The 24186-nt window shown below is 37.6% G+C and overlaps 1 protein-coding gene across 20 annotated transcripts in view; it reads right to left on the bottom strand.

Moving 5' to 3' along the window:
- MPDZ (multiple PDZ domain crumbs cell polarity complex component) overlaps window positions 1-24186 on the bottom strand; it is a 193465-nt gene that overhangs the window by 107244 nt on the left and 62035 nt on the right. For 17 of the 20 annotated variants that reach the window (XM_039910725.1, XM_039910727.1, XM_039910728.1 and 14 more), the window contains 10 exons: window positions 23997-24086; window positions 20847-20947; window positions 19227-19373; window positions 18640-18792; window positions 16602-16790; window positions 14430-14639; window positions 11459-11575; window positions 9011-9172; window positions 4428-4712; window positions 4037-4160 (listed from right to left, as the gene is read on the bottom strand). In XM_039910725.1, the coding sequence (XP_039766659.1) occupies window positions 4037-4160; window positions 4428-4712; window positions 9011-9172; window positions 11459-11575; window positions 14430-14639; window positions 16602-16790; window positions 18640-18792; window positions 19227-19373; window positions 20847-20947; window positions 23997-24086 (1578 nt within the window). The remainder of the gene's footprint in view (window positions 1-4036; window positions 4161-4427; window positions 4713-9010; window positions 9173-11458; window positions 11576-14429; window positions 14640-16601; window positions 16791-18639; window positions 18793-19226; window positions 19374-20846; window positions 20948-23996; window positions 24087-24186) is intronic. The other 3 variants (XM_039910735.1, XM_039910732.1, XM_039910729.1) reach the window with 3 other exon arrangements.

The following is a 24186-nucleotide window of genomic DNA, read 5'->3' as shown; positions in this document are numbered from 1 at the left end:
ACTCCAGACCATACTTTACTCTGCTGCCTGAATCATTTTTCTAAAGAAACTTTCATTCCACATCTCCCCACTCTTCAAGAATCGCTAGTGCTGCCCGTCCACCTCCGTATCAAATCACTGGCTTTCGTTAAAGCACTCAATCACTTTGTTTCCTCCTATCTAACCTCACTGATTTCCTAGCACAACCCAGCACACTCACTTCACTCCTCTAACGCCAACCTACTCCCTGTACCACAATCTCATTTATCTTGTCCCCAACCCTTTGCCTGAGTCCTGCCTCTAACCAGGAACTCTTTCCCCATTCATGTCTAACAGATCATCACTCTTACCACCTTCGAAGCCTTATTAAAATTGCATCTCTAATCTTAATGGTTAACGAATGTGTCTGTTATTGTTATATTGTACTCTCCCAAGTGCTTAGTTCAGTGCTTTGCACACAGTAAGCACTCAATAAATATGACTGAATGAAGAGACCTTCCCCAACTAAGCCCTCATTTCCCCTTCTGCATCGCCTTTGCACTTGGAGTTGGATTTGTACTCTTTATTCTCCCCAGCCTCTGCCCCACAGCACTTATGTACATATCCATAATTTATTTTACGGTGTGCCTTCCCCTCCAAGACTGTAAACTCCTTGAGGGCTGGGAACATTTCTACCAACTCTATTATACTGCACTCTCCCAAATTTGTGGTACAGTGCTTTGTACAGAATAAGTGCTCAATAAATATATTGAATATTAAACATTGAATAAATAAATATAATATTGAATAAATGTCTTGTCAAGTATTTACTGGGACACTTCAGGTTGGCTCTCCATACAGATCTTGTATATTTGCCATTTGAGTTTATAAGCAAATATGCTAGTCTCAGCCTCCTGATGTCTGGGTAAATCATATTCGCAAATGAAGACTGTAAGCTCCTTGTGGGCAGGGATCATGGCTATCAACTCTATTGTATTGCACTTTTTCCAGTCAATGATATTTACTGCATGTTTAATGTGCTTGGGAAAGTACAATACAATATAGAGTTGGTAGATACTTTCCATGCACACAAGGAGCTTACAGTCTATAGGGAGACAGACATTAAAATAAATTTCATCCATTCAGGTAAATAAGTGGTATATTTAAAAAAAAACCCAACTTAGAAAGTCTCTGTTTCAACCTCATAAATGAAGAGTTAAAAAAAAAAAAAAGAGTCACTGATTTACTTCTGCTGCTGGCCTGAGGAACAGATTGTTGTTTGGAGATCTTAGTGAGTCTCTGACACATATTTAATATGGATATTAGTCTTATAAGATGAATCAAAAGTTTTTTTTCTTTTTTTATATACAATCAAAAATTGCTGGTAGTCCAAATTTTTCATGAGGTAAATTACCTAGAGCAATAACCCTTTTACCTTTCTTTGTATTTCAAGTGTACCCAATATAGATTTTTTAATCAAAACTGAAAGCTACTAATGACATGGCCAGGGTCAAAGTGTTGCTGCAATCCACAGCTGATGCCATTAAAGAAGAAAAAAATGCCAATTTTGAAATGAAATTTTTGGCACAGCTGTGGCTTTCAACAGTATTAACTTCACCTAATTTAGCTCTTTTAGTGAAAGTTAAAAGCAGTTAAGCTATGGGTACAATGCTTTTGACCACCCTAATGGAACAAAAAGAGTCCAAAATAGAAAGTCGGTTCAAAGTAAAAGAGGACATAATAGTTAAATATATGCAATTGCTGGTTAATATACAACTAACCCCTTAACCATGCTTTGCTAGCAAATAAAAACCTGCTGTGATTGACTCTTATTCTTGATTCAATCTGGTGATTAGCATCCTTATTTACGAAGCTACTACCAAAGCTTTGTAAAGCATATAGAAAGCATTTTCTAAATACCATGATTTCCATCAATAGATTATGTGGGCATATTTTCACAACTTAAACTGTTCTTCTAAATTGAAACTGTAGTATTTGTTTCACTTGCTAATATTTCCTAAATCTTCATCACAATAATTGCGGTCAAAGCAAAACATACTTTTAGCATTGTAAACTCATCTGTGCTGGGCAGCAGGGGTATGGGAGAGAGTTGAGGATGGAGACTCAGGTTTACCATGCAGACGGAGGCAATGGTAAACCACTTCCGCATTTTAACCAAGAAAACTCAATGGATCCACTACCAGAACGATTGCAGATGGAGAATGTGGTGTTCTGGGAGAGATGTGCCCATGGAGTTGCTATGGTCGGGGATGACTCAACAACATAAGACGAGACAAAATGTCCAAACAGTCTACATAAACCCCAACTGTTACTCCCAAAGGCAAATTGGCTTAGCTAGGAATTATGGCGTGAAACATCTGTGCTTTAAGGTTGGTATGGTCCTTTCCAAACTGACTTCTGTGTGGTAATAACACTTGTAGTGAAGACGCTGTCGTGCTAGCCTGAGTACTGACAGCTACTCAGTGTAGCTCTTTATTAGGAGGGGAACAAGTGATATGCTAGATTTTGAGAAAATGCTACATAATTGGCCTCTTGAAAACAGAGAATGAAATAAAAATTGCTTTCTAAATGCAAATGCCTTTAATCCACCAGAATGACTTTCAGGTTTAGCTTAGTTTTTCATGACAATCAAATCATCAATTGGAACTGTAAGCTACAGGACTGTAAACTCCTTGTGAGCAGGGCTCGTGTCTATCAACTCTGTTGTATTGTACTTTCCCGAGGGCTTAGTACAGTGCTCTGCACACAGTAAGCACTTAATAAATACATCTGAATGAATGAATGAATGAATGAATGAATGAATGAAGGTACTGTGCAGGTAGGGGTGTATCAGAGTGCTTAGAAGGTACACACAGGTGATGCAAAAGGGAGATAGAGTAGAGTGAGGAGATACGATGATAGTCAAGGAAGTTTTCTCCTCCAGGGTCCCCTTTATATTGTTGACTAATGGCAATTTTTGAGAACAGTTTTCATAACTAAACATATTATTCCACTATATATTTTCCTTGAAATTTCACATGAACAGGAGAATCATGGAGACAGATGAGTGAATACAGCTGCACTGATTTTCTGTGGGGTACACTTGGTCTTGATGTGACTTTGTTACTATGTAGAAGAAAATTCAGCTCCTACTCTCCCTCATCCTTTCTGACCATTTGCTCTAATTTCAGGTGAGAAGTGTTGTGGTAAAATGGGTTTTTGAGAAGGTGGATAATTTTCAATTTTGGCTGCAAAATTTTGGTGTTAAGGAAGTGGATTTTATGTGTGAACCTTTTGGCTAATTTGTAGTTCATTTTTTGTGATGCTTTAGACTTGGATCATCTTAAATTGTATTTAATTTTAAATAATAAAGGGATACCAATAATTAAGTTCATGCTACTAATTCATTTTTGTATAATTACCCAAAATGGAAAGGCAAATTGTTCTTAGAATTACAAATTATTTAAAAAGGAATTCTCTAAAAATTTGATTATTTCCATTCTAAGTAGCATGACGTAGTGGACAGAGCACAGGCCTGAGAGTCAGAAGGTCATGGGTTCTAATCCCAGCTCCGCTACTTGTCTACTGTGAGACCCTGAGCAAGTCATTTTACTTCTCTGTGCTTCAGTTACCTCATCTGTAAAATGGGGGATTGAGACTCTGAGGACCCATGTAGGATAGGGACAGTGCCCAACTTAATTTGCTTGTATCCACCCTAGTGCTTAGTACAGTACCTGGCAAATAACCATCATTATTAAAGTGCCACCAGAAATTCTTTTTAAAAATATTAAAATGTACACAACTACATATTGGTCTCAAATTCTTCTGACAAATCAACTAGCAGCATGCACAGTACCCGTCAACCAACTGAATCATGAACTACAGAGGATTTCAAATGAAAGGCAACTGATCTCATAGTTTTTGAGTTCAAGAAAGAGAATTAAGGATCCCTCCTAATAAGAAAGCAAGGGTAGCATAAAAATCAAAGAAATACATTAAACCCAAAATATTACTTTATATATATGCTCAATAAATATGATTAAATGAATATACATTTATATATATAAAAGTAACTTACCAAGACTAGAATTGCCTTTTTCAACAATAATAGTCTTCTCAAATGATTTTTTGGATGACCTTTTGAGTGGGAGACAATCATCAATGGTGTTTTGTGAGATCTCTTCCAGTAAATATCCTGAATCCTGACAAAGGATAGCAAATCACATAAAAATGAAAAAACTAGACTTTGGACTGTGATTTCAACATCAAGTGTTCTCTAAAACATGATTAATTTTGATTTGGGAAAAAAAACCCACAGGTGTACTGATTATTTTCCAATAATCAGTAAGGAGAAAAATTAATGCTTAAACTCTGAAAAACAAACATATTTTGTGTGTGGACATACCAGCCATATACATCAAATTTTCTTTCTCCTAAACACACAATCTGTATCAAAAAGAAACCCTTACTTTTCCTATGGAATCAGGTAGCCCTGAGGAGGGAAGATTTACATTTGGCATAACTTCAGATGCTGGCTGGGATCCAGGCCAATTTTGTGTGTTTTCACATTCATCTTGTTTCTCCTCAGTATCTACAAACTTGAGATCTTTTTCAGGAAAACTAGTAGCAGATACTGTGTTGAAGTCCCCCATAGACTGGTTCTCTTCCTCTCTTTGAGTTACATCCATGCTGTAGAGATCCTGACTGGATATTTGCAAATCAATTGCTGGGTCAGACAATTTTCTCTCTACATCCTAACAAACAAAATCAAGATCAATGAAGTCACCAATCCCATCATTTTCAAATAGGTGCACTATTATTAAAAAAAAAACTGTATTAAAACCGCTATCAAAACCCATAACATTAAATATGCATGATTTCTCATTACTGAAAAATAATCATTAGCTGATATAAATGTTATATTAAAGATTTGCCACCTGAAAAATGATCTAGACTAAGCTCATTGTGAACAGGGATCAGACCTACCCACACTATTGTACTGTATCCTCCCAAGCACTTAGAGTGCTCTACAAATAGTAAGCAGTCAAATACAATTTAGTGATTTTTATAGAACAATACTGCATTTGTGGAATCATTTATAAAGAGAATAACACAAACTGTTTTCATTAGATTTGACATCAAATTATTGATTACAAGACTAAAAAAGACATATTTTGTTTGGCCTATGATTACTGAAATTTCAAAGGCAACTATCAGTGTGTAAGGAACAGGTGATAGCCTACAAATCTCAATGTAGTCATATCAAGGCTACAGAACCTATTCAACTAGGCTGAAGATTAGGTTTCTGAGGACACTAAGATAATTAACAATATATTTTAAATAAATCCATTAGGTTGGCAGAAGGGGAAAGAAGGCTTGATAAAGCCCCTTGGGTTTTGTCTGTCTAGCTAAGAAAAAGAGACCCCACAATTACAAGCTGAAGATCCAGAATACAAAAATTGGGCACCACTAACCTTTTCTCATATATGAATATTTCTATTTTTTCTTCACTACCCTTGCACTTTACTTTCCTGGCTGTTGCAGTCATTTGGTTATCTACAAAATCCCAAGAGACTGTCAAATGAGAACACCAAATGCACAAATGCTTGATATTTATAATTATCAGAGAATGAGACAAAAGGACTGAAAAATCTCAACAACTATACAATTTAGGTCTTATAGACAACCCTTCGTCAGTAAATAACATGCTGGCATATTAAACCTAAATGAAATCATACGTAATGTTTTACACTAATGATAGCTCACTTCAGGTCTTATTCATTTTTCACCTTTTTCACAATGCTTACAAAGTAATATAAAAATGTCACTATTAGCATATTTGATCAAGAAAATAATTAGCTAACTACTTTGTCATATTGCAGGCAGTTAATACATTATTCATGAAGGAGTTAAAATACTGGGAAAATAAAAAGCTAAATCAATACCGTAGACAACACACGCCAACTTTAGAAGTTCAGTAAAGCTAATCAATACAGTAGGCAACATATGACAATTTCAGAAGTTCAGTAACAGAACATTTCTGAACTTCTGATTCAAAAGAGAATTGTCTTAAAATCTGCAAGAAAAATTTTTCATTAGCAATAGTCAAAATCCCTTAGTTATCTTTTTGACAACCATTAAAACATTATTTTAGTAACTAAAGGAGAGAAAAGTATTGATGTTGAATAAATTCTAGAATCCAAGCTCCCATTTTTAAGTGATTTGCTGAAGCTATAGTTGCACTTGAGTGCACAATTTATACAAATGACTATGGAAATTAATATTTGCAAATGTAAATCTCAAGCATTTATCATTCCTAGGCATTTTCCACAATAAAATGTGATGGGCATTAATAAACACTTCTTGACTTATTTTCTTGACCCACAATATACAGACCTGATTTTCTTCAAAATCCAATGCCCTACATTCTTTGACTACTATTTCTTCTGGAATATATTTACTGAAAGCACAGCTGTTCCATCCTCCACTTATTATTCATTCTATCACTGACAATGGTGCACTCTCTTTGACTGCGCTCCAGAAGGCTGGACCTTCTGAGGCAAAGAGCTACTGTCTGCTTTTTCACCTTTTTAAACTAGAAACGTCATCCTTGAAACACAAAAATTAATTTTCGTCATCTTGACTGGTGTAGATCAATGTTTATTCTCCTAGCCTTTTTTTTCCAGAAACTGAGTAGCAATATCAACAGCACAGACAAAAACGGGAAAGCAACAGTTTTACATGCTGCAGAATGGCTCCAATATGTGCATAACCAAAGGCAGACTGTGTTTGGTTCGGTTCTTCTCCCTGATTATATACCAGGAAATCAGTTATGTTCTGGGCACCGGCTGCTTCTTTCTTGTAGAACACCAACTTTGTTCTGCACTAAAACTGATAATGTTTTCCTCCTGGAGTCAACATTCAAGAATATTGGTGTCCATGCTATATTTGAAATCCATATTCAAAAGATTAGCCAATTTAACAAAAGAGATTTTCAGATTTCTTTTTTTCTTGAGGATCGCAGAACCAATATCTCCATCCAATATATGCGGCAGAAAGGAACAGTGCACCCAAACAGAACTGCTGTTCAGAAAAGGAGCCTCAAATTGCTAGCAGTGATCTTCAGGCATCCTCAGTTTATATGCCAGAGTCCAATAATCACTATCTCTGAGAAGGTAATTGACCAAAGCCTAAATACATTTAATCAGGGTGATGTAATGGATAAGACTACCACCCCGCCATCCCAAATGTCCCTGCCACCACTTAGAGTATATATGATTTTTTAATCTATTCAATAATTTCAAATATTTCAAAGATGTCCAAAAATGTATTGGTTGCTCGACTTTAAACAATCTTGTGCAGCTCTTGAATTTTAAATGAAATTGTACTTCAGCACTTAGATATGTTTGTTCACTTGTTCTAAAAACAAGATCAGCTAACTTTTGTAACTGATGATTATCCATGAAACTAAATACTTAGGAGCTAATAGCAGGGGTTGGAGAAAGAAAGAGATATAGAAGCCAAATCAAATCAAGAAGATAGGTCAATGCACCAAAAATATGCAAAACCAAGTGTTCCTCCACTCACCCCCCTGCACGCCCCCCACCCCCCAAAAAATAAACCTTTCAAGATAAGCAAAGCATAAACTGAACCACTTTCTAAAATGATGCAAACTCCCAGGAGTTTCGCAGTGTGTTTCAAATCACCATCATTAATGGACTCTTTGTTTTGGTGTTTTTTTTTTTGAGTATTTTAGTTGATGGGCTGTCTTGCCAAAATTGGTTTCAGTAAGGGAAAAAAAAAAGTTCACTGCTTGAAAAAAAGATAAAAACAGAAGATTTCAGTAAAGCCAATATGTTGTACTTCATACTGCCAGCATTTATCCTGCAAAATATATTCTTAGTGTGCAGATTGTGTAATCCCTTTAAGTAACAATTACTAAGTCAAACAATACAATCTGTCCCACTGGCATTCACGAAAAGTACTGTTGTGGATTAGGAGATTCCATTAGGAGATGAACTCAGCTTTCAGCCCTGAGGCCAATAAAGGCTGAATACATTCCAGGAAGGACCTAGCCAGACAGACAGTCTCAGGTGTGCTGAGAGAGGAGCAGCTGCTCCATTCAAGATTATACTTTACAAGCCAATTCAAGGAAATTGTACAGCATCATTTGCAATGATAACAGGTGCACCTTGAACATGAAAGAAAATGCTCTGGGAATGGTCTGGCCTAAAAAATTAATGGGTAGACAAGAAAGGAGGAAAAAAAAAAGAGTCGAGAGCCACAACATGTGTGTACATACACCCGGAATTCAATGTGGATGAAATATTTGGAATGCACAGCACTTTAAAGGAGCAGGTTTGGGATATATTTTCAACTAATTCTTCATCTGATTGACCCTCATTGGCAAAATGAAGAATAGAGCTGGAGCAATTATCCTAATAATTGAGACCCAGAAGGAAGCAATGGAAATGAGAATTGAAGGCCTATTTAGCAGTTTTATTGTTTACATACATTATGTTAACTTTGGGGGAGACAAAGATAGATCACTCTGGTTTTAGTATTTTGGCTATCAAGTCACATGAACTTCTCTACAGAGAAGTTTAATATCTTGCATCAAATCAAAATTCCATGACAATGTTATTTTAAATGCAAAAATTTGAGATTCTTTTAATACTCAGCATTGCAACTATTTTTGAGGAAAAATAATTTCAAATGTCTACAGAAGGAAGAGTACTGAAACAAATAATACAAAAAATAAGTATCTCCACATATTTTCTTTGGCATACAAAATATAATCAAGGCTTCAAACCTTGTGTCTATCACCATGTCTCGAAGATATCAGCTGTAAACCATGCGTTATTAGACTGAAAGGTATCCAATCAACACTACCTAAATGAAATTGCACTTTAATCTGATAATGAACCTGTGAGCAGATGGAACACTGGCAACATAATACCCGTGCATTTAATACCACAGTTAGACATAAACATTGACCTCTGGATAATCATAATCAAGACTTCCCATTAATAAAATTAAATGTTCTTTTTACCTTGGGAGTAGATGATGGAAAAGTGAGGCTATAGTTCAGGCTATGTTTACAGGGGCTGCCATGCAGAGCTAAAATGGAGGCTTGGAGGGTACTTTCAGAGTCAGGAGGGTACTGAGGCATACAAGCACATTCATCTGCTAGGTCTGCTTCACCAGAATCCACCTAAAATTGAATGCAGTTTCTTTATCATTTCAACACAGTCACATGCCTTCTCAAAGTTTAGCTGCCTATAACTAAAGTCTCTTCATCCTGGCATATATTGCCTTCAGTGTATTTGTCCTGTTTTGCCCAGACTCTGCATCACAAATAATAACATTGGAAACTGTAACAGAATAAGCCTTGCTGACAACTAATTAGGTACAAAGAGTGCTGGGTATTGGGGTGAGATAAATATGAATTCAATCAGTTCACTCAAATGTTCAATTAACTTTTTGTTATCTGTCAACAAAGAAGGGAAAAATATAGTCAAAAATTTTCCTTTATGTAAAAAGCAACCTTATAAATGGCAACTAATATTTTTCTTAGTTTACCTTTTGGGGATCAGCAGACCCATCCCCACAAATGATTATGATTAAAAAGGAACAAAAGCAGCATTCTTTTTAATAATCTGGCTTCAACCATCTGCCTCACCAAATGAGTGTCAGTTCCTAAAACTGATTTAACATAATTGAATATTTTTTTAAGTGAGCATTAGAAATTAGTTACAGGATCCAAAAAAACATACATTTGTAATTATTAGAACTTCTAGTTATGAAGTACAAGATTTTGTGTTATAAAGGAACTAAGAATTTTCTTTAAACAGGCACAATGAATGGCTCAAGTAGCTAGTAGTAACTTTCTCCATACAGTGAAAAGTGGAAAATTTCACTTCATTTTTTCTTATGTATTTCACACTGGAAACAGAGCTGAGAAACAATGAGCTTTATCATTTGGACTATACTTCCTGTCATCCAAGTGATTGGATGCCAGCTACATCCCTGCAAAATAATGTGGATAGGTGAATCGGTCAAAATTCTTTTCAGAGTGTTGCAGGAGAACAGAAAATAAATTAGTGCTGAAACTCATTTGAGGGACTGTGTGACGTTTTGGGATGCCATTTTGAGCAATGCTGTTGCAATACAATGTTATCTATCCTAATATGCCTCCAAAGTAAATTATACCCAGGGAAAATGACTCAATTTCACTCATATTTATGCACTTATATTACAGCATCAATGAGTAATTTCTCATTCATCTCTTTTTCCCTTTGGTATTGTAAAGGCTTACTACTATATTCTTAAGGCAAACAAAATGACCATGAATTGCTCCAAAACATCATGATAGCCCTTTTGGATCACATGCCTGAAAAATCTAGTACTGATTGTTGTACAAGCCCTTGTTCAAAATAAGTGACTTTAGAATCTAGAATATTGTGTTGAGTACATACAGTAAAGTACTGATAGATTTCAGACCTAATCCTAGTCTTAAAATTATTCCTTAAGAGGATACAGTATACCTAGGATGCTAACTATCTTGGAGCAAGCACTTTACTTAACTCAAGAAGATCTGTATCGGAAAGTTTCCAGGAAGAAAATCTTACAAATAATTCAGAGAGCATTATTTGAAAGTCCAATCTACTGGTTCCTATAAAAGGTTTTATATCATAATGGCAATATTTGTGTCTTTGTGTATACAAAAATGGTATTTATCCTTTTCTGGTAACTGTTTCCTCCTCGATCAATACCACAGCACATAATAGAGAAGCAGCGTGGCTCAGTGGAAAGAGCACGGGCTTTGGAGTCAGAGGTCATGGGTTCAAATCCCAGCTCGGCCATTTGTCAGCTGTGTGACTTTGGGCAAGTCACTTAACTTCTCGGTGCCTCAGTTACCTCATCTGTAAAATGGGGATTAAGACTGTGAGCCCCACGTGGGACAACCCGATTCCCCTGTGTCTACCCCAGCGCTTAGAACAGTGCTCGGCACATAGTAAGCGCTTAACAAATACCAACATTATTATTATATGCCTTCTTGACTTCAGGTATTTTTTAGTATACAATGTGTCACTGTTCGTTAGTAAAGGCCTGGATAATTGACCAATGCAGTAGTTCGAATACTTCTAAGTGCTAAGAAAAAAGTAATAGCACTGCATAATGAGGAGACTTTTATACAAAAGAAATATTCCATCAATTTTAGAAAGCTTGGCAGAGAGTTGAGGGTCACACATTACTATAATGTGCTGGCGATTACATTTCCCCAGAAAACCGACAAATTAATTTTTGCAAATAAATCATATTCCTCGTCTCCAACTACAAATGCATAAGGAAGGAGAGGGTGTTCTTTTAAGTAATTATGCTGAATGATTTAAAAAATATGAGCAAAGAAAGGGCAAGAACTTCAAATGCCAGAAAGGCAAAATTAATCAACAAAAAGGGGTTTTGAAAGAAATCTTGGTAAGTTGCGGCCACTAACCAGAGCCAACTCTGCATGGAAGAGGGCTGCATCAGCTGGCCCTTCCTCCTCAAATGACTGTGCAGTGTAGAAAAAGGAATCTTCCTTAGTAGAAACATAACCTTCTTCTGGTGAAAGCTGCAGAGAAAATGAAGCTCTGAGTTGGAGGGGCCAATCAAAGTTACATTTAAGAGTGAGTAATGCTTTGGGGAATTTTGCAGTTAAAGAAATAGCGAGCTAGAAAAAAGAGATGAGGTCAATAAAGAATTGGAGTATTAAACATAACAAATATGAATCTTTCAAATATATTTTGATAATTCAATAGGAATAGACCTGTAATAGTCTGGAAATTTAGACAGAGTCCTGTCCAATTGTTTACTGTACTTTTTTATATAACTGATGTCAATACTTTCATGCGATCAACTTTTTGTAATCAGTCATGTTTCAAACACTCTGATCAAGTAACAAATATTTCTAATGTTGCATTCAGGAAATTTTTACATAATAGAGAAGTTTGCTTATGGCCTGGGAACAGGTCTACAGAGCAATTTAAACATGTTTCTATGCTTCAAAAAGATGTCAGGCATCTTACAAGTTACATTGTATGTAAGCATTAAATTATTTGTAATTTAAACGACTTCTTGAAAAAGATCTGTAGTCTGAATATAAGCAAGGAAGTGAAATGGAGAGCTGAATATAGATCTGGTTCACTTAGACGAGAAGATAAAATCTCATCAGAAAAAGGTTTCTGTAACATGCATTGTTTTTATGATGTTTGAATTAACAAAATTGATAAAAAAATCAATGCTGCCATTTATATTATTTTGTCAGCAGCTTAAACTATTCTTTTCAAGGATTTCTGGTTCCCCTTTGCACACATTATAAGTGACTTATTTTCCCCATTAGGAAGACAAATCTCCCCAAAATAACCTAAAACTGTAGGCAGCAGTTGGCTCACTTTTAATGTACAGTACCCTGGCATCAGGAAAATTGAAGACTTCTCACTTGAGCTCAAATACTGTTAATTCAGCAGAACATTAATTATCCAAGATGAAAAGTAGCCAAAATATACTGAGTAATTGAAAACTTTGATTTAGAATAGGTGCTTTCTAGATTTTAATAAACCTTATTGATAAGGTATACTAATGACTGACCACTTTGGCATCTAAAGGGGAATCTCTAATGTGAGGCCCAAGTTTCAAATTTTTTTTAGATTAAAAAAAAATCCTGAATAATCCCCCAATTCATATAATCTTGCCGAGTTAACATTCCACCCCCGAAATAGTTCATACAATAGAGAGAGAGAGAGAGAATTTATAACTGCAAAAAAAAAAATCAAGCAAATCAGTGGTATTTATTGAGTGCATATTGTGTGCAGAGCATTGTACAATGCACTTGGGAGAGTACAATACAATGGGATGTGGTAGACACGATCCCTGCCCTCAAAGAGTTTACACTCTAGTTAGGAAAACAGACATTAAAATAAAGGGGAAACAGCAGAGTATTAGTATCTGTACATAAAGGCTGGGGCTGGGGTGAATATCCAAGTGCTTGAAGCATATAGACCCAAGTCCATAGGCGATGAAGGAGGGAGGAAGAAAAGGATGGGGAAATGAGAGGATGGATAATCAAGGAAGGCTTCAGAGTGGAGATATGATTTTTGTAGGACTTGGATTATGGGGAGAAGGGACTACCAGAAAAGGAAAGAGGATGTGAAGAAAGGGACCATAGCAAGAGAGATGAGATTGAGGTACACTAAGTAGGTTGGTGATAGAGGGGTGAAGTGTGCAGATGGAGTTTTAGTGGTAGGTGAATGAGCTTAGGTAGGAGAAAGAGAAATGATTGAATGTCTTAAAATCAATTGTAAGGAGTTTCTATTTGATGCAGAGGTGCAAAGGCAAGCATTGGGTGGAGAGGGAGGGGTGGATTCTAGAGGTGTTGGGAAGGTAGAACTGACAGAATTTGGTGACAGTCTGAAAAAGTGGGTTGAATGAGAGAGATGAGTCAAGGACAAAGCCAAGGTTATGGGCTTGTGAGACGGGAAGGTGGTGTTTTCAGTGATGAGAAACTCATGGGAGGACAGGGTATGGGTGGGAAGATGAAGTGTCTGTTTTGGATATGATAAGTTAGAGGTGTCGGTGGGACATGCAAGTAGAGATGTCCTGAAGGCAGGAAGAAATGTGAGACTTCAGAGAATGAGAGAGATCACGGCTGGAGATGTAGATTTGGGGATCATCCACATAGGAAAACACGTACCCCCAAGATAACCTAAAACTGACAGCAGCAGTTGCACTCACTTTTAACGTAGAGTACCCTGTAGAAGGGTCAGGGAGAGAGAAGTAGATTTGGGAATCATCTGCATAGAGATAGTAAGTAATTGAAGTTGTGGGAGTGATTAAGTTCTTCAAGGGGGTGGGTGTAGATGGGGAATAGAAAGGTACACAAAACTGAGCCTTGAGGAACTCTCTCAGTTAGGGGAGGGGTGGGAGGCAGCACAGGACATTGAGAAGGAGCAGCCAGAGAGATAGGAGAACCAGCAGAGGAAAACACTGGAAGAGTAAAATTAGAACAGAAGAGAGCCAGAAGTGGTTGGCTATCAAGCAAATAAAAGGTGCTGTCCTGATGAGGAAGCTTAAATAACTGCCCATATTATTACAGGGAACACTGCATGCTTAACTGCATGCAACTGCTTAGCATATAAAGATATGGATACCTAAATCCTAGAAATTATCAGTTACAAACCTATTTTCTCTTTTTTGTTAGCTGTTTATCAATTCATAAAAAATTCCCTTCCTCAACCTAAAACTTCAGATTGACTTGGAAGGACTTTTAAAACAGCCATATAGGAATATTACATTATTATTATTATATTAGATTATACACAAGACAGTATAACACTATCGGTCAATAGAAAGAGAACCCCATAGATGAAAGATTTGGGTGATTTGAGTCTGAAAATTAACTAAGTACTCTAGCAAACTATAATGCTTACAGGTAAGGGTTTTGCAACTCCTATTCTAACAGTTCCAGTCGGTGCTCCTTTCAAGGCTTGGACGGCTTCTTCAAGGCTGCCACTTTCCAAATTAAAATCATTGACAAACATAAGTCGATCTCCAGGAAGAAGTCTTCCATCTTGTTCAGCTACACCACCAGAGACTAATGAGCGAATTACGATTACCGTGCTTGCGGGATCAACTGGGTCCTGATGGGTAAAAAGACAATGAAAAAATGACTTCATAATTTAAGCAATGGGTACTTTGAATGAAGTTTAATGGTGCTCTGAAGTTAGAGAAAGTTCGAGGGTTTCTGCAGGACCAACATTACAGACAGGCAAACCTCACTCCACTTTCCCAGGGCAGATCATTTTGGAGACAAATTGCCAGGTTGGAATACCAGTAAAAGGTCCCAACTGGGGTGGTTTAAGGAGAGGAAGAAATGTACTGCTCCTTAAACACTCCATCTTCCAGATATCAGAAGATAACCACACCAGAGGTTCTCTGCCCAAAGCTTCCAATTGTAAGCTTAATGCTACAGTATTTATAATTGTGCAATATTATATGAACATATTTTATGCATGCAATAAAGAAAGCAATCTGTCACACACACACACATGCACGGAAGAAAGCAGTAAATTAGCAAAGTAATATAATTCATATTTTATAAACCCAAAATGATGATGATTGATGAATAAATCAAATTAAGGTATTTCTGTATTGGTCCATTTTTCAAGTTAAAAGTGAAACAATTCTAATTCCTTTAGACATTTTATCTAATATTGTACAGTGAGATTTTTAATAGTATATTTGCTATTGTTTCCTGGAAAGTTGCTCTACAAATAAAAAGTTGCTCTATAAAGGCAAAGAATATGAATAAAAGAATATCTTATATATAAAAATAAGAAAAGACCCACGTGTTACATCATGCAATTCAGTTTTGGTAGTCATGCATGGGTTAATTTTATAAAATCCTTGAGGGCAGGGATTATGCCTAGCAATTCTATTTTATTCTCCTAAGTGCTTAGTATAACACTCTGCACACAGTATGTTCTCAATACAGAGGATAAGGCTCCAGAGAATAAGAGGGCATCTTGTCATATAATCACCTATGGACTTCAGTAGTGTTATCTGTGGCTTAGATGGTTTAAGTGTCTGTCTAGTAAACAAGAGATCCTGGGTTCGAATCCTGATGGGGCCTATTCTTCTCTTGGCCTTTTTCAGGAGGATATTTGTGTGACTGTTATTCTTCTAGACTGTGAACCTGTTATTGGATAGGGATTGTCTCTATCTGTTGCCAAATTGTACTTTCCAAGCACTTCTTAGTACGGTGCTCTGCACACAGTAAGCGCTCAATAAATACAATTGAATGAATGAATTTTACCATTCGTTAACACGGGTGCAATTACAGCTAAATCACATAAATGTATAGACTTCCTTTTCTCATTTAGGCAAAAATGGAAACCAGATCAAATTAATTCATTTCTAAATGATGATAACATCAGTTATATTCATGAAAAAGCATATAAACTATGCTGAATTCTGACCTCATAATTCCCATTTTATTCATTATGGCATTTGTTAAGTCCTTACTGTGTGTCAAGCACTGTTCTAAACACTGGGATAGAAACAAGTTAATCACGTTGGACACTATGTACCACGTGGGACTCATAGTCTAAGTAGGAGGAAAAACAGGTATTGAATCTCCATTTTACTATTAAGGAGACTGAGGCACAGATAAGTTAAATGACTTGCCCAAGGTCACACAGCAGACAACTGGAAGAATTGGGATTGGAATCCAGGTCCTCTGACACCCAGGCCTGTGTTCTTTTCACTAGGCCACACTGCTTCTATAGAAAGTATGTAACAGACTTTTTTTTAAAACTTTTCAAGTAACAACACTGAGTCAATAACATGAAACTCAAAGAATTGGTGTGACCCTTTCAAATACACTAAGTGTTGATGAGAAAAAATATAGATTTATCCACATTTTTTAAACTTCCCAAATCAAATAAATAACCACCAGCAGTTTTATTTCCTACAGTCTTACAGGTTCATTGTCTGTTTTAAAATATCTTTCATCATTTAACTTGGACCTAAAAAACAAACCAGCCTGCAAATGACCTTCACAAAAATTACTGATCCTGATTTGGTTGAAAAAAGATTATTACCTGATAGTCTAATATGCTAAAACCAAGCCCAATATTCCCCTTTTCCAGTTCAATATTCTGAATGTCAGTTTCCCACATCGCTAAAGGGGATCCTTGCACTTCTTCCATATTCTGATTCACAGCAGTCAGCTCCAAAGTAGTATCCTCAGTCTCTGAAGACCCAAAAAATTCACCAAGGTCTACATGAGGCTGAAAAATAAAGGGACACAGAACTCCTACTTCAAAAGTTCAAGATCAAGAGATATGTATTACCTATCATAGAGTCTTTACATAAACACAAGTACAACAACCTGACAGGACATGTTAGCATAAAACTACCAAAATCTTCAGCTTCAGTTAATATTCTAATACTTGAATAAAGACAACAATGATCGGTTAAGAGCCATGCTTTTAAAAGGGGGGGAAAGCTAAATTGTAAAGCGTGAAAGTTGAGTGGTAAAAGATCATTCCTAGTGGCTAAAGAACAGGATAATTAGCATATGCTAAATGTAAAGAACATAAGCCTTGCTAGGACTCAGCGAATCTGGGTTCTACTCCAGGCTGTAGTACTTATGTGCTGTGTGATTGTGGATATGTCACAAACATCTCTGTGCTTCAGTTTCCTCATTGTAGAATGGGGATTACATTCCTTTCTTCCCCCCCTTTGACTATGGGCCTATGTAGGACAGGGCTTGTGTCCAATCTAATTATCTTCTATCTACCCTAGTGCTTAATACAGTGTTTAGCATATAGTAAGTGCTTCACAAATAGCACATTATTATAGTTCATGGTCAGTCTCATCCAGACTGGAATCTCCAAATCCTGCCATCTGTGTATCCATCTGAGTTTCACATGAAATGGAAAGTGAAGTGGTGACTTGGGCTTTCTATTGTAATCCTTCGTATTTTAAGGTAATTATACTGGGGCTACTTCCTGTTTGTCTTGTCTTATTCTGTCTAGCTGTCTCTGACCCATAGTGACTCCATGGATATATAGCTCTCCCAGAACGCCACACTCTCCATCTGCAATCATTCTGATAGTGTATCCACTGAGTTTTCTTGGTAAAAATATGGAAGTGGTTTACCATTGCCTCCTTCCACACAGTAAACTTGAGCCTCCACCCACGACTCTCTCCCATGCTGCTGCTGCCCAGCACAGGTGAGTTTTGACTTGTAAGAGATTGCCTTCTACTCGCTAGCCAGTGCCCAAGCTAAGAATGGAATGGGTATGCCTCCGCTTGACTCTGTCTCCTATAGCCGAGACTGGTAGTGTACTGGAAACTCTCCAAGTGCAATCTTGAGAGGGGACTTCCTATTTAGAATTTACCTTTCCCAAGATTTACACTTTCTATACTCAAAGACAGGACAGGTTTTGGGCACCATCTGTAACCTTACACTTCGACCATTAGCCCCTATACTGACAGCAGGTAGGCCCCTCGGTTTATGGCCATCACTGGAAATATTAATTTAGGTTCTTTCAGCTGCAAAATCCACATTTATGCATGAATTTAAAATAGCATGACTCCTATTTCTGACCTTGCAGTATGAAACTAAAAATTTCAGAGCCAATCCAGCCCTGGACAAAAGCCTCCTGATTGAATGCTATTGATGCAAGCTCCAGCCCTGCCTCCCTAGCTATATGTAGACCATTCAGAGAGGGGAAAAACATTTGGGTTATTAAAAAAGTACAATTTGATTAACTTCCTGCCTAAAGAGTTAGTTTTATTTTACTGGCCTAACTCTCAACATTTGGGCGGGGGCGGGGGGAGAAGAGAGAGAGAGAGACACACAAAGGCAGAGGAAATATTTGGAACTTATTCAGTAGCATATGTAAAAAAGTGAAAGCATTCATTCACACACCTTAAACATTAGGACACTAGGTGGGAAACCTATTAAAAAGGCTATATTGGAGAATATATCCTTATTCACCTCAACTGAGAAAATATTCCACCCTGTAATTAGGAACATTGGGGAGTTAAATACTTACAAAAACCTGTCTTTACTTCCTGGACTTAAACCCGCTTTATCCCAAAAATTGCGTTGCTTTAGTAGCTATGTACCTTTTCAATCAGCTGGATGTCGGTGAGATCCAATCTATCGGAACCACAGGGAGCAACTGGACGACAGCATACCATTGTCACTTTGATAGGTAGTTCTTTTAAAATGTTGACTACATCTTTGTGATTTTCACCAAGCAAAGATATTTCATTCACCTGTACAAAAATATTACTGATGAATTTTGCCTATGAAAATGTTAGCTTATTAAGTATTACATTGATAAAAATGAATTACAAGTTCCTTGGATTTAAATGGCAAGAATGATTGTGAATAGATATCCTTACTGGTCAGAAATTCACCAAAAGCAGCACTGATGCTACTGCCTCAGGTGCTCAAATGAATAACACCGGATTTGTAAAAAGTTGAGGGTCAAAGACCTGGATAGGGAAAGTGTTATTTACTGAAATATATATTCAAAGAGGGAAAGTGCCATCAAATACAATCTGACAGACCCAAGATTATTTATCATACCATGACATTTCAAAATTTTACTCTAGGAAGAAAAGTGTAGACCATTTTTTAGTAAGCACTTAGTACAGTGCTCTGAACACAGTTAGCGCCCAATAAACATCACTGATTGATTTCTTACTTCCAATAGTTCATCTCCACTAAATAACTTTCCATTGTGTCCAACAGGGCCTTCTGGGAGAACAGATCGGATGAAATGATGTCCCACAGTTGCCTCCAAACTAATTCCCAACCCGCTGTTCTCGCTGAATTTATTCACTTGGGCCACCTGAAAAAATTAAAAACGCTGATATTTGTGAAGTGTATATTTGTAATCTTTGTCATGCACAAAGTACCCAGGCTTTCGGGATTGAAAATGTGAGAAAATACCGCTCAAAACTTCTTAGTTGGTTGAAAGAGCCCATATAACCATCAGTCACTTGAGTCAACACCAGATCCAATAACAGTGGAAGCTGAAAAGGTGCACCCAGCTATTGCCTCCCATTCTACTTCTCTTAGGGCCATGGATGTTGTTAGCAAACACTGTTTGCAGATGAGAGTTATTCCATAAGAATTATGAATAAATGGAAGGAAAGATATAAAAAAAATCAAACTGGGTTGTACCTATCCCTAGGAAAGCTGATGACCCACAGTGTAACAGGATAGTTTCTTCAGCAGAAATAGACTTCTAAATATGGCTGCCCACACTTTCCCATTTCCAAGGATATTACATTTACCATTTTACTCAAGTGCCTGGCAATCTTTACACAGTTCAATGTAGGGGCTCGGGCAGCTCCTAAAATGACAAATGGGGCCAGGAGTGCCATAAGTGACAAAAATGAATACATAATAATTAGGAGGACAGAGTTCCTGTCCTGGCTGACATCTATAATTTCATGGCTAGTATTCAGCTGCCATTTATCCATTACAAACCTTGCAGAGGGGCTATTGTGAATAAGCTTTACTTGCCAGTTAAGATTACTTGATTCTCCCATGTCCCAGAAATTCCACATAGCACATAAAAAATTATCCAGCCCAGGTTCGGTGCAACCTTTACTACTCAGCCCCAAAGAGTAGAAGGCTAGGATTGACGTACAGGGATGCCAATAAATGGGTGAAGGAGTTAAAGTAATCTTCATTTCACCATGGTGCAGGGGGTATCACATAGCAAAGGGAAAGTAGAAAACAAAATGTTTATAAAAAGAGGATCATGTGGTGATGAAAGTGTCTTAAACAGGTTATGTAGTGAAGAAAGGATGGGACAGTTTCCCTTGAAATATTAGACATATTCCATAATTTTTTTAATAGGTGAAAGGCCTTTCATCATCTTCTGAATCTGAAAGTCTTAGCTCTGTACACAACACTTGTGACTCAGGCAAGAGCTGCATAAACTGCTGGTAACCTACTCATGGTTTGAGTGAGGTTCAAATAATGTAACAAACTTTTAAACTTGTGAATTCGGCAACTGCCAGCTGCAGGCATTTTTCCTTATTTGTTTCTTTTCATAGTCTTAAGCAAATCAACATTTCAAACCTTAGTCCTCCCAAAAGGCTGCGACAATTTTTGTACCTGTAACCCAAACATACCAATTGGTAAAAAGTGTTTTATGATGGCTTTTCTGTTTAAGAATAAATTGAATGCTAAGAATTATCCTTTGAAAATAAGGAAAAAGTCATACTATATATTTAAATGTAAATATTGTCAAAGCTATCATATTAGTAACTCAAACACTTTTTGCATTAGGAAATACTGATTAACATACCACTATTTCATAATTATCACCCATAATTCTTTGCCATTTCTTCCGCAATACTTCTTCTTCCCCTTCTTCTTGTCCATCCTCAGTTGATGGTAACTCATAGCCTAAGATTAAAACAAACATTTGATTATAAATTCCCACCCCCTCCAGTGTGTAATAAGTTAACTTTGATCAGAATTCATTACTCCATCAAATCTTTTACAAAAATGAGTTTCAATAAAATTTTCCTCCTTGTGGTAGCCCTTCTTTTGGAAAGGCAATTTGGATGGATGGCTCAATAAAGTATAGTTAAACCTAAAAATAATTGTGAAGTGTAGGCGGCTTCTTCCCTTCTGCCTTCCAGCACAGTCAGGGTCCCCCATACAAAAAAGTCCTCTTTCAATCCCACAGGCCCCTCCAGTTATCCCTCCATCTGCCTTGTTCCAATTTCTACCCAAATTATTGGAAGATTATTTACACCCACTATCTTCAATATTTTTCCACGAACTCTATTCTTAACTCACTTCAATCAGGTTTTCGATCACTTCATTTTACTGAAATTGCACTTTCAAAGACCATCAGTGACTGCCTTTTAGTCGATTCCAATGAGCTCTATTCTGTTCTGCTCTCCTTGACCACTCAGCTGTCTTTGACACCGTGGACCACTATATCCTCCTTCAAATACTTTGTGCCCTTTGTTTTCCTAACAGGACTATCTTGGTTCTCCTCCCTTCTCTAACCACTCCTTTCCAGTCTTGTTAAATACCTTCTCTTTCTTCTTGTAACCTCTAATATTAAGTGTTCCACAAGGCACTGTTCTTGGTCCCCTTAGTCTTCTTGTTCTACCCCCACTCTCTGAGGGAACTCATCTGCTCACATGGCATCTACCACCTTTAAACCCAAGACTTCCAAATCTGTAGACTGTAAACTCATTGTGGGCAAGGATCAGGTGTACCAATTGTACTGTATTTTCCCAAATGCTTAGTGCACACAGTAAGCTCTAAATAAGATTGACAGCTACATCTACTTCTCCAGCTCCGATAACTCATTTTACCCCAAATCCCACATTTCCTCTTGCCACTGGGCTGTCCCATCAGCACCTCAATCTTACCATGTCCAAAACTAGACTCTTCATCTTCCCAGCCAAACCCTCTCCTCCTCCCAACATTCCGATCTGTAAATGACACTTTGCTCTCTCCCTCCCAGCCCCAAAGCACTGACGTACATATGTGTAATTTTATTTATTTGCATTAATATCTGTTTCCCCCACTGTAGACTGTGAGCTTGTCGTGGGCAGGGAATGTCACTGTTTATTGTTGTATTGTACTTCCCCAAGCACTTAGTACAGTGATTTGCACACAGTAAGCGCTCAAATATGACTGAATGAATGAAGACACTATTAACCTCCCAGTCCCAGAAGCCCACAAATTTAATGATGACCTTGACTCCTCACTGTCATTCAACTCTAGCTTTCAACCTATTAAATCCTGCCAGATCTTGCTACATGACACTTTCTGAATCTGCCCATTCCTCTCCACCTAGACTAACACCTTATCACATTACAGCTGGACTACTGTATCACCCGCCCTACTGTTCTCCTGACTCAGGCTCTCCCCTGACATATCTCTACTATATCTACTGCGTAGATCATCTTCTTGATGTGTTCCTTATCTCAACTTCTCTCTCCTCAAATCCCAATATCTTCCTATTTCCTTCCACACCAAGCAAAAACTCCTCATTATCAGCTTAAAAACTCTCAACTACATCTCCTCTCATAACCTACTTACCAGCTCACTCTCTTCATTCCTCCCAAGCGAACCATTGCCATCCTAAATAAACCTTTTCTGCACTCTCCCTCTATTGACCCATCTCTCCTCCTATTCCATCAATCAATGATATTTACTGAGCATTTGCAGTGGGCAGAGCACTGTACTAAACACTTGGGAAAGTACAATAGAGTAGGTAGACATAATCCCTGACCTCAAGGACCTTATTCCTGTACAAATTCATCAAATGGGTTACGTTAACCAGCCATATCCATTTCCTCCCCTCCAACTTACTTTTTTGACCTTCTAAAATCCAGTTTCCACCCTCTTTCCTTCACCTAAGACTACTCTCTTCAAGTTTACCAATGTCCCCCTCTTGACAATCCTAATGAAATATCAGGTTGTCCTATGAGGGGCTCACAGTTTTAATCACTGTTTTACAGATGAGGTAACTGAGGCACTGAGAAGTGAAGTGACTTGCCCGAGGTCATGCAGCAGACAAGTGGAGGAGCTGGGATTAGAACCCACGTCCTCTGACTCCCAAGCCCATGCTCTTGCCACTAAGCCACACTTTTTGCAGCATGGCCTACTGGAAGAAGCATAAGCCTGAGAGTAAGGGGAACTGAGTTCTAATTCAGACTCTACCACTTAATTGCTGTGTAATCTTGGGCAAGTCACTTCCCTTTGCTTCAGCTTTGTGCTGGGTAAAATAGGGAGTCAATAACTGTTCTCCCTCCTATTTAGACTGTGAGCCCCATGTGGGACAGGGAGTGTGTCCAACCTGATCGTTTTATACGTACTCCAGCACTAAATACAGTGCTTAGCCAAGTGCAAATACTTAACGCACACCACAGTTCTTGTTATTATGCTCAATGTACCTCAATCCTATTTCGCTGCCAACAGTTTTCCCATGTCCTTTGTCTGACCTGGAACTCCCTCCCCCTTCATATACACCAAACCACCAGTCTCCCCACCTTCAGAGCCTTATTAAGCTTACATCTCATTCAAGAGGCCCTCCCTGATTAAGCCCTCTTTTCTGACTCCTTTTCCCTTCTATACACTTGGATCTGGACCCTTTCAACACTTGGTATTTACCCCATCCTCACTCCCACAGCATCTATGTACATATTCACAATTTATTTTCATTAATGTCTGTCTCCCTCTCTAGACTAAACTCGTTACAGGCAGGAACATGTCTACCAACTGTGTTGTACTGTATTTTCCTGCACGCTGAGTACAGTACTCCACAGACAGTAAATACTTGATAAATACCATTGATTGATAGAAAACACATATAGGAAGGAACTAATTATCCACTAGGCAATCTCTTTAACATCCTTATTTCAAGTTTTTATATGAGTTCTGGAATACTGCTTCTAAATTTATTTTTTTTAAAAGGCACAATCACCTGGCACTTTTGACTTATCTTCCTCTACAGCTTGTACTCTGCATTCATTTTCCTTCAGTGATGGAGAATCTTGATCCTTCTCACAATTTTCTGAAAAATAACAAATTAATATGGTCTTGGGTTCAGGTGCCGGTAACTATATTTATTACATTTACATGAAAGTTTTCAATTGGGCTTGCTAAACATTCAT

Source organism: Ornithorhynchus anatinus, chromosome X5, assembly GCF_004115215.2.
Source record: "Ornithorhynchus anatinus isolate Pmale09 chromosome X5, mOrnAna1.pri.v4, whole genome shotgun sequence".
In the NCBI taxonomy this organism is placed as follows: Eukaryota; Metazoa; Chordata; class Mammalia; order Monotremata; family Ornithorhynchidae; genus Ornithorhynchus; species Ornithorhynchus anatinus.
The sequence above is the reverse complement of the archived record's forward strand: the minus strand, read 5'-3'. Positions and strand labels throughout refer to the sequence as shown.